The 10,577-nt window shown below is 52.1% G+C and overlaps 1 protein-coding gene across 1 annotated transcript; it reads left to right on the top strand.

Annotated features, from left to right (window-relative positions):
* The first annotated feature begins 6,970 nt into the window (after nt 1-6,970).
* Nucleotides 6,971-10,305, top strand: LOC149372702 (uncharacterized). The gene has a single exon (XM_089586908.1). It carries the CDS (start codon nt 8,809-8,811, stop codon nt 10,003-10,005), a length of 1,197 nt encoding a protein of 398 aa, XP_089443034.1. The 5' UTR covers nt 6,971-8,808; the 3' UTR covers nt 10,006-10,305.
* The last annotated feature ends 272 nt before the right edge of the window (nt 10,306-10,577 follow it).

The following is a 10,577-nucleotide window of genomic DNA, read 5'->3' as shown; positions in this document are numbered from 1 at the left end:
TCTTTCTGACGTCACGCCGGAAGCTCCCGCCACCCCACCGGGGAACTCCCGCGCAACGTTGCTCCCGCGCGCGTCTGCAGCCGGCGGAGGTCCACCGACATTTCAGGGTGCAAAAGTGACGAGAAGAGAGACAAAGGCGCGAAGACGCGGAAATTCAAATTTTAACTACAGATAACTCAGCTGCCACAAAACGAATTAAAAAATTCTTGCTGGAGGATATTTGTGAAGCGGCGTCCTTTAACATCCTAAGCATAGCGCAACTTTATCGACAGCACCTTCACAGGCCCTTTAAAGGGGATCTGAATGGGACTCGTGTGTGTGTGGTGGGGGAGAAGTTTCTAAGGCTGGATTGGCAATGCACGAATATAAAGAAGACTGGTATACGCGCGTGCCGCATTGCCAAGGGTCTCGCTCAGCGCGAGACCCTTTTTGCACTGGGTGACCTCAGACTGCATTCTCCTCTGCTCCCGTTTCCCAATATTCTCTGAATAAATCCCTGTGTCACATTTGGCACAGATGCCGTGTATCGATCCCAGCACCTCTTGCATTCATTTGATCCATTCATTTAACCCCGTCTTTTAGGCGCTGCTTATTGCCCTGGCATTCAGTACAATATCCCAGTATCTCAGTGCGTTGGGGCCCAGTGCCCGACGCCGCCAGTGAAGTTCAACGGCCCGAAGCGACGCATGGGCTATAACGGGCGCCGTAGTGGAGGGCTCCGCATTTATTTAGACTACCCGGGTTCTTTAACGTACACTGACATCACACAGCGCGCGGACTCTCTTCTATTTCCTCTTGATCGAAATACGGCCACCGAGGCCATGGTCGAACCCGCGACCTTGGGATCAGCAGCCGAACGCCAAAGACACTGAGCCACCGCAGTAGTCGACGCCGCAGTGACCCATGGAAATGCACTCACACGCTACGCTTTTTTTTTTTTTTTGGGGGGGGGGGGGGTTGAACCTGGTAGCTCATTATCTTCCTGTGTCATGAATAAATTTGTTAATCATTAACCATAATCAAGCGCTGAGACAGTGGGTCCTAGTGGCTTTAATCCCCACGCGTCATCGCTTCCACCGCGCGCTACAATATTATTTACAGTATAGTATAAATAAAGAGCCGAGGGTCAGACCAGGGGTTCCTTGTACTTATAGTAAGTTTACGTGCCGCTCACGACGCGCATGGGTGCTCGGTCATACCTGCGGCCATTACTAATCATTACGGTGCCTGTGGGGATCAAGAGACAGTAAATATTTGTTAAACGCCGAAGATGTGTCGGGTGATTCTTTTTTAATGTTTACAGATCGTTACTTTAATAAAAATCATGAAAGATTCGTCGGTTCGGTCTGTGCATGTAGACTGCAAAGCAAGGCGGATATTTTGTACTTGGTAGAGCTCAGTTAATACATATTAATGAACTAAAGTGAACTGATCAGCTTTTTATTTTTGGTTCTAGGGCGCAAGATTATATTGCGAAATTGAAGGCCGTAAACATGGAAATAAAGCACAGTTTCTTTTTTTAATTTCGGAATCGGCATAGTAGTTCCAGATATCGAGCGTAAAATTATACGGCTTTGTAAGCTCACTGAGTTGGCTTTCCCGCATTGTCAGTTTATAAAATGGCGACGCTGCGCGTGGCATTGTCGCTGAACTGGCAACTTCTGCACTATAAAATACATAAACTGCGCCTGTATTTGCTGCATTTGAAATACGAGCGACGCCTATCTATAAATGTGCAAGGCAGAGAAGCCATCTCAACGAGCTTTCAGAAAAATATTTTTAAGCTAGATTTTTGCGAACCACGCTGCCGATTCAGATGATTTAAAGAACTAGGGTCACCTAGATATTGATGGCCCTCAGTTTCCCAATATAATTCTGCGTCACAAAGGCAAAAAGAAAAGTATATAGTTAATTTCAGGTAATTTATTAACTGAGCTCTATCGCGTATATAATGTCCGCCTTGCTGTGTTATTCCGTCTGCAAAAACCGCACCGACGTATCTCTCACGCCCTTTAAAATAAAAATTTGCAAAGATGAAAAAAACTCACCGTTCAGGCAAAAACTGCAGCTTTCTTTACATAGTACCTTGTTACTTAAAGGGGTGGAGACACCAAATTTGTGGTTCGCGCGTTCTTAGTTGCAAACGTTTCTTATGGCTCCAGGAAGCATGATACACACTCAAAGATTCATATATTCACAGTGAGTAATTTATTATAGCATTTTTAGGTGAACGATTTTCGGTTTCGGTTTCGGAACGCCGAGTTGTACAGTGACGTCACAGAGGGGGAAGATCAACTGCTTCGCTTGGTCACGTGGGCCCACAAAAGTTGTGACGCACCTACTGCTGCATCGTCTGCTTTCCCACACACGTGCTGACCAGCGCATATGAAAACAAACAACTGCACGTCTAGTCCCAGCAGCTCGGATTCTGACAGATCTGATTCCAACGAGTGAGGACATCGACTTTTTTTTTGTTCGCACGCTAATATCGCCTTCGCGGGTTCGCGTGAGGATGCGAAACACTTTGCAAAATGCCAGTAAGCATCGTTGCGCCGCTCTACCCAAGCTGCGCCCACAACCGGTGTCACACTTCGCTGCCGTGCAGCAGTACCTGAGCGCTGCTTGGGATGGTGTACAAATATCACAAGAAAAGACAAGATCGCCTTGTTATCAGAACTGCCAGCTATACTCGAGCAGCGACAAAGCATGTCTGCTTATGTTGGGAGCTTTCGGCAACGGCACCGCTCGCGGGCGCTCCGGGCGACGAGCTCAGCGCTGCTGCCTGGCTGCCGTGGTCGTCGCTAGGCCTATAGCCTGTTTAGCAAGCGGCCGGCGCTTCGGAAGTCGCCTGCGCTATAATAAAAGGCCTACTTTTCACAAATAGCTGTAGTGTTAACAGAATCATCTCACAATAAAATAATAGTATGGTCAATCTCCTCGACGCCTTCGGCAGCGGAGCTAGCGGGCGCCAGGCGAGCCGGACCCCGACGTCGCGCCAGCGGCAGCTGCTAGGCGCGGTTGTGAGAAATTTGCTCATATCACAGTTGTTACCTCTACTAGCAGCTCAGTATTGGTCAGCGATCCTCAAAAATGACACTTTTTTCACATTTCTTGTCCCATGGTTTATTATTTACGTCAAGAACACTCTTTAGCTCGCTTTTATGACGTCGGCAGACGGTATCCAGGCTGACCTACCGGCCGGCAGACTCGGCGTACTTCAAGTCCGCACAAGAAAATACAAAACAGCCATGCCACCAGAAAGGATGCTTTCTAGATTCGAGATACGACAGCATGCATCTGTGCTAAAAGTGGATCTTTCGGCAGCGACACTGCCTGCGGCAACGCCGGCCGACGACCTGCGCGCTGGTCCCAGACTGCCCTAGTCGTCGCTAGGCCTAGCTGCTTTCGATATCGACTCCGCAGCTGAGGGAGCTTCGGGACTGGCCAGCGCTCAGAAACGTGCTCCGCTCAGCACCCCTTTACTGTGAACTCGTCCCATAATAAAAGATATGCTCGATTTCCACGACGTCTTCAGCAACAGAGCTAGCAGACGGCAGGCGATCCGCACCAGGTAGCAGCAGCAAACTGGCTGATGAAATTTGCTTGCATCGCAGTCATCACTTCTACCAGGAACTCGGTATTTGCCAACGATCGTCAGAAACGATGCATTTTTGGTATTCATATATCCCAGGGTTTGCTATGAACGTGAACAAACAATACTATCGCGTTCTTCAGATGCCGGCGTTCGGCACGAAGACTGGCGCAGACCGCCCGGCTCCAAGGAGTGCGCCCTATGTCATCATGACGCTGCCGCTTCCCGTCGTTGTTGCCGCGAGCGGCCCGCCGTTGACATCTAGCAGGCCGGACGCAGGCAACGAGCTGCAATCGGACGTTGCGACGCTGTTCGCAACGGCGCGCCGCAAACCGAGCGAGTGGCGGTTAGCAGCAAACGCGGCTAGCTGGTGCGTCGACTGCGCTCACGCGGCTGTGCCCCGCTCATCGTACGTCACTGTATTTTGGTATGACGTCACTAAAACTTTATTTTTCTACACCCCTTGTGACGTCATGGTTGATGGCGCTAGCGAATGGGTCTAGGTCGTGAGAGTGAGCATTTAGGTAATCTTTGGAACCGAATTAAAATATTTTTTAAACGTTTGTTGCGTCCAACACCTGGCAGTGACTGCCCTTGCATACATAGGAATCCCATAGCAGGCTTTTTATAGCTTCAAAATTTGGTGTCTCCACCCCTTTAAGTGCACCAGAGAAATTAAAGAACGATAATACTAGTAGGAGCGCCAAATACCTGAAAGCCTCGTACTCCTGGTGTATGCAAAACATTTACTAAACTAACAGCTAAGAAAATCAGTGAAAGCCACACTTCAAAACAGCCAGAACAGCATAAAAGCTTTTTTCAAGAATTACTCTTCGAAAGATCATACTCATGCCATAAACTAGGCTGCATGAAAATGAGCAGGATACAGCGCTCGCTTATATATGTGGCCCTTCGGAGATTAGAAAAAAAAAAGCGTTCCATTCTGTGGAAGCACCAGCGCCATCCAAGCTTTGCGCAGCCATGCAGTCGGTGAACCACATGTCATCGACTCTGCTGAACGAATCGAGTGCTTCATAAGAGCAGTGAGAAAATTACACTTCAAAAGAATGACACAGTGGGAGACAAAAAACTAATAGTTCTATTTACTGCATGTGCGTATGAAATACTTAGAAAGTAAAATTCAAAAGAACCAGGTATTGCGTATACACATGACGGAGGGCCGCACTTTTTTTACCGCGATTTCGGCGAGCTACGTGAAAGTGGCAGTTTCCGGCTCAATTTTCATGTATATTCCGAGCAGACTACTTTATTGCACTTCACAGACTGTCTGCAGACTGATGGGATGGGATGGTATGGAGGACGTTTCGCAGATACTCTCAAATCATTAATGTAAGTTCACCAGTATTTTTCAAGAGAAAATTATATCAGCTGTGTCGAACCGGCACACACCTAGGCGTAGGAACGTGGTGGCAAACGAGAAGGGTTGAACTTAAATTGAGGATAACGCATCAAGTTATGCAAAGGAAAGTGATAGGTGTAACGTTAAGAGACAGGAAAGGGCTGAGAGGGTCAGGGACGGAACTCGAGTTGATGACGTCTTAGTCGAAATGAAAAATAAGAAATTGACGTGGGCAGGGCATGTAATTGCGAAGGCAAGATAACCGATGGTCAATAATGGCGGCGGTCTGGATTCCAGGAGAAGGCAAGCGTAGCAGACAGGGGCACAAAATAGGTGGATGGATGGGAGTAAGATGTTTGCGGGGACAGGGTGGCCGCGGCTGGCACAGAACAAGGTTAATTGGAGAGACATGGTACGACCTTTACCCTGCAGTGGGCGTAGTCAGGCTGCTGCTGGTGATGACGACAATGACGACGAGGGACTAACGCTATAACTGACATGTAGTTGAGGCTCTTCATGTTACGGCTGTCGCCGCGGCTTGGGTCCGACCTCACCACCCTCATAAATGAAGACATCTTCAATTTCATACACTGCATTAGAAATTTCTGTAATTTTAAATCTTTTAACATCCTGGATATGTGCGAGGACACTGCACGCCACGGATTCTAAATGCACGCCTGAAGCGATGCTTTTATCTTGGCCGTCGTGCCGACGTTACTACGCAGGCGCCCTTTGCCATAGAGACAGGCGCCTGCATTCTGCTTTTAATGGCACACACAGCTGCACAGCGGTGCGTGCTGGAAGATAACAAGAGCTATAGCAGCAGGAAGCTGCCGGTCGTCATCTGGCAGTCTCTCATGGAGTGGCGTTTTTTTTTTATGTTATCAGCTCCAAACTCAAGTCGGGGCAGCGGCTTATACACGAGCGTGTCCCTTGGTTGAGGGTGTACGTTATATGCCGGTTAAACCCGCCGCTGTGGCTCAGTGGTTATGGCGCTCGGCTGCTAACCCGAAAAACGCAGGGTCTATCCGGGCCACGGCGGCCGAATTTCTATGGAGGCGAAATTCTAGAGGCCCGTCTACTGTGCAATATCAGAGCACGTCAAAAACTTCAGGCGGTCGAAATTTCCGCAGCCCTTCACTACGGCGTCCCTCATAGCCTGAGTCGCTCTGGGACGTTAAACCCCCGTAAACCTATATGCCGGTTAACGAAGAATATTTGGGCAACCTCGTCTCGCTGACTATGCCCTGTTAAGCAGCACAGGTGACGAATTACAACAAATGATTGAGAATCTGTACGGACAAGTTAATTGTTATGGTAGGGTTGAAAATTCATAGGATAAACGTAGAGCTAAAACTGATAATAATATGGTTGACTAGCAGCAGTGTGTAGAGGGCATATGGTGGGGGAATAAGGAGTGCGCTTACGTACCTTGCCGAGTAGTGATGCCGGATTAAAATCGTGAGTAAGAAATCAACATAAGAGCAAGCATGGATTCCGGTTACGCCGACTGCTACTATTGCTGCTACAACGACGCGAAACACAGGGAACGAGCCTTTAACAGCTGTCGCTGCAAGAAAAAAAGAAACGCAGTCGGAAACAATGGCAGAGAGTTAGATTGACTGATGAATTGGTTAGCTGATTGTCTGGCTCATTACTGAAGACATAGATGACTGATTATTCTAAGACAGTGGTTATTTGTGATAACTGCAAGAGGCCTTTGTCGTGCAGAGGACTTGTCCTGGCTGATGATGGTGCATGATACTAATGCATGGATTCCTGTATGTCTTGTGTTCCAGTTCAAGTGTCCGGGCCGCTTTTTGAACGGCCTTGAATGACCTTGGGCAGAAACCAACGTAATGCGGCGGCCACAATTGCGAACGCACCTATCTAAAAGTGTACTCCGCTGTCCAGTCGTATAGCAACGAGCCGACAAGGTGATGTGTGGCCACTCTCCAACGCGAAGTAGGTCGCACGCTCTGCAGGAATCGCGCACGTATGTCCGAAACGATCTGGAGGCGGGACTGCTAATAACAGTCCAGGCACACACGTCTTCATCCGCCGAGCTCAGCAGACCGTAGCGTTCCCCGAAGTGGCTTACTGAGTCACTCTCAGGCGCAGGACGGCTCAGTGACCCGTCGTCGCCCGCCGCGGTGGTCCCAAAATGCACGAAGCTTTCTCGGGTCCAAGTGGACAACAATGGCGCTCGGCGACCTTGAAAGGGCGGTCTCCCTCTGCCAGCTTGCCTGCCGCCGAAGCGTCCCGTGTTCAACGACGCATTCCACCGGTTACTGGCTGAGCTTCTGAAGAAAGACGTAAAAGTCAAGTGCTTCGGCGATTCGACGATGACAGAACGCGACGACGCATGCGTCTCTCCGGATGTGCCTCCCATCGAGCTAATAGTACCACGTGCCGGTGCCCGCACGACTCTAGTAAGGGGGTGGGGGACCACCCAGTTCTTCTTTTGTCGACGGCGCGGCTTGTTCGATGCGCGTCGGCGCGCCAAGCACCATTCGGAAACCACGCCGGATGCACGACTACTCGCCGGTCGCGTTGAACGGACCGGTGAATTGCGTGCGGTGGCTGCGAGGCCCAGAGCGTATAAGGAACGTCCTGCTTACGAGGCGAATAGTATGGGCTCACCGAAGAGAGGCCTTGGAAGACGCATCTTCCTCTCGAAGGGGCGACATCTTAACACGTGCTGTTAAACCAGATCCCCAGTTGACTCAAGAAGACACATACGCCGACCAAAGATCAAGCGAAACACCAAAGTGGTGGCAGCTCGAACAACTTAGGACAGCTGGGGTCAATCGATCGAGTTGGTGCTGCTGCAGCTTCTGACTCAACTGCACAGAACTAAGGGAGAGACGTGAAGAGGCGAGCCGACGGGCCGAAGCGGGTGGGCCGGCGGTGGTGCATTCCGAAAGCGCCCGCTGGCTCGCGCGAGTGCCTGAGCCGTAACAACGGCCTTCAAGACGCATGGAAGGGCCTCGATCTCGGAGAGCGAAAGAGAGAGGGCGACTGAACGAGCGCTTCTTCCTTTCTTCCGATGACCCCTGCTAACCCCGGCAGGCGGTTATAGCACGCCGTACGCGCACCCACGGCGCAACCAAAAAACTAGCAGAACGAAAGACAAAAGAAGGAGGCGGCCGCCTTTTTCCTTTGGTGCACAGCCGAGCGCGCGGGCGCGATGTACTTTGCACTTTCGCGTTCCAAAAAGCGCACGAGTAGACGACGAAGGCCGGCCCGCGAGTTGGAAGCGCCGGCGTCGCGTCGGCGCCTGCGGTTTTCCTGCGGGCCGCGTCAAATGCGGCTCGTCACGACGGCGCCGCAAGCGCCCCCAATGCCATGGCCGGATCGTGCACAGTTACGGAGGGTGTCCGCATTCTTGGGTCGCGTATAAGGCACCCGCGGCACCCTGCTGGGAGTCACTCGTCGCAGATCCTCCGGTGCAGCCAGAGCAGCCTCTCTCGGGATCATGGGGACGGTAGGTGCATACATTGTTACAGGCGGCAGACGCAACACTTTCGCCCTCCAGGAGTACGCCACCGCTGGAGCGCAAAGGCGTCGGGAGCCACTTGGATACCCAACAACATGCTTTGTCGTCTTCTCTAGTGGACTGGATTTGAGCCGCGTATTCCAAGGGTAGGCGGCGGTCATTGTGCGGCAGAATCATAAGGGACTTGTTCGTCTGCTGCAAGCGCGTATGAAGAAAAGCCCGCAGTTAATCTTCTATAGCGAAGCGTGGAGGATGTAAACTACGTGTGCAATCAGTCCAGTATGTTATGTATGTAGTTGGCCCTTAGATTGCCTTTGCGCTAAGGAGCGGGGCATTGTCATTTACAGCCCAATTTACATGTCTGGCATGACGTCATCTTTCCAGAATCACCACCGGCACAGCCTGGTCCTCCTGCTCTCCTGCGTAGCGTGCTGCTCGGCAACGTTCTTCAACCTTTTCAGCCACGGGGGCGGAGGTGGTGGAGGTGGCGGACCACCGCCGGCGGCACCGCCGCCAATGATGCCCGGGGGCATGTTCGACGTCACCAGCGTCATCGACATAGTCGAGACCATCGGCACCTCAGACATTGAAGGCAACGTACTCGTCGAGGGCGGTGAAGACGGCAATGTGGTGAACCTGGAACCTGGCGCGCCGCCACAGGTGACCAAGCTGCAGCCTCCCCCTCCCCCTCCCCCCGCACCTCAGCCGCTCCCTCCTCCTCCTCCACCGGTCGAGGAGCCTCCACCACCGCCCAGCTACGGATCTCCCCGAAGACCACCTTCCCGGCCAACTGGAGGGTACGGAGGTGGCCCCGCAGCGTCTTTCGACGATGATGTCGAGCCGGCTGCCGAAGCTCCAGACATCGGCGATGACTTCGACTCTCCTGGAGACATCTACGGAAGGTCGCCAGCCGTGATCCGGACGGAGGACGCCGAGTACGAAGAAGCGCCTCCTGCTCCCAGAGCCGTGGGTTACGCGCGGCTGGTGTCGGCCGCCGGAAGAGGCGGAAGAGGACGGCACCGCCAGCAGACCCGCAGCAGGACTGCAACAGGCGCAGGCCGCTACACGAGCGCTCGCGGCACCAAGAAGCCGAGGCTGGTCATCAAGCGGTTCCCGATAGAGAAGCTGAGCGCTGCGCTGCAGGCCGAGGACCCCCTGGCACTCATCGGAAACCTGGAAGCCAGGTCGCAGCTTCCGCGGACCAAACAGCAGCGAAGCCAGCGGCTGAGAGCGGGCTACACTAACCGCGACACGTCCAAGAAATCCAAATGGAAGACCATTGGCATGTTCCCGGCGTCGTCGCCTTTGCAGAGCGACCGAGGCGTTGTTACCAGCTCGGGCAAGTGGCCCGCTAACGTGGAACACCGTGGGCGCAACTACCGTGGTATGAAGCCCGTGGTTCTGCATCTTTCCATGAAGGGCGCGCAGGCCGGAGGCACCACGAAGCGCCCTAAATGGATACGGTCCATCATGCTCATACCGTCCTCCGTCGACATGAAGAACGAGAGGGCCACGGACAACAGAAGGCGGCACAGGCTGTACATCGAAGAGTGAGCTAGATGGTGTCTTGGGCCACTTCAAGGGTGTGCGGACTTCGACGTAACCCAGATCGCGGGCCTGTACTTCAGGCGGCTTCGCTCTGTTCCTGCTTTGCGACGGATACATGCCGAAGCCGCCAAATCGGCAGGATTGACTTTGAATCCCCTCGGACGTTTGACGGGGTGGTTTCTGTACATAACGACGCTCACTATGGAGGGCATCAATCCAGTGGGGAGCTGTATGGACGTGCTTCAGGTCCACAGCTTTCCCTTCATTCAGTCATTAGATTCACAAATAAATGATTGTAAAAATTGAGTTCAAGCTTCTTTATTTCCTTCTGCGCCTCCCTAACCAGCAATTTAAAGCGTCCGTGCATGCAGGATATGAGAATGTAGTAGCGCAGATCTCGTTCCTGAGTGGTCGACCACACAGGGATGAAGTTATATGAGCGTACGCAGCTTTCGCCTACGGCATTCCAAATTCACTTGACAAGAACGGAACCAAGAAGAATAATCGAAGGTCCCGTCGCTAAAGGGACAATGACAGGCCACTATTTCAGTAAAATGACGGAAAAACACGTATCTGAA

This window comes from Amblyomma mixtum, chromosome 1, assembly GCF_055824585.1.
Source record: "Amblyomma mixtum isolate Tamu chromosome 1, ASM5582458v1, whole genome shotgun sequence".
NCBI classification, from domain to species: Eukaryota; Metazoa; Arthropoda; class Arachnida; order Ixodida; family Ixodidae; genus Amblyomma; species Amblyomma mixtum.
The sequence above is the reverse complement of the archived record's forward strand: the minus strand, read 5'-3'. Positions and strand labels throughout refer to the sequence as shown.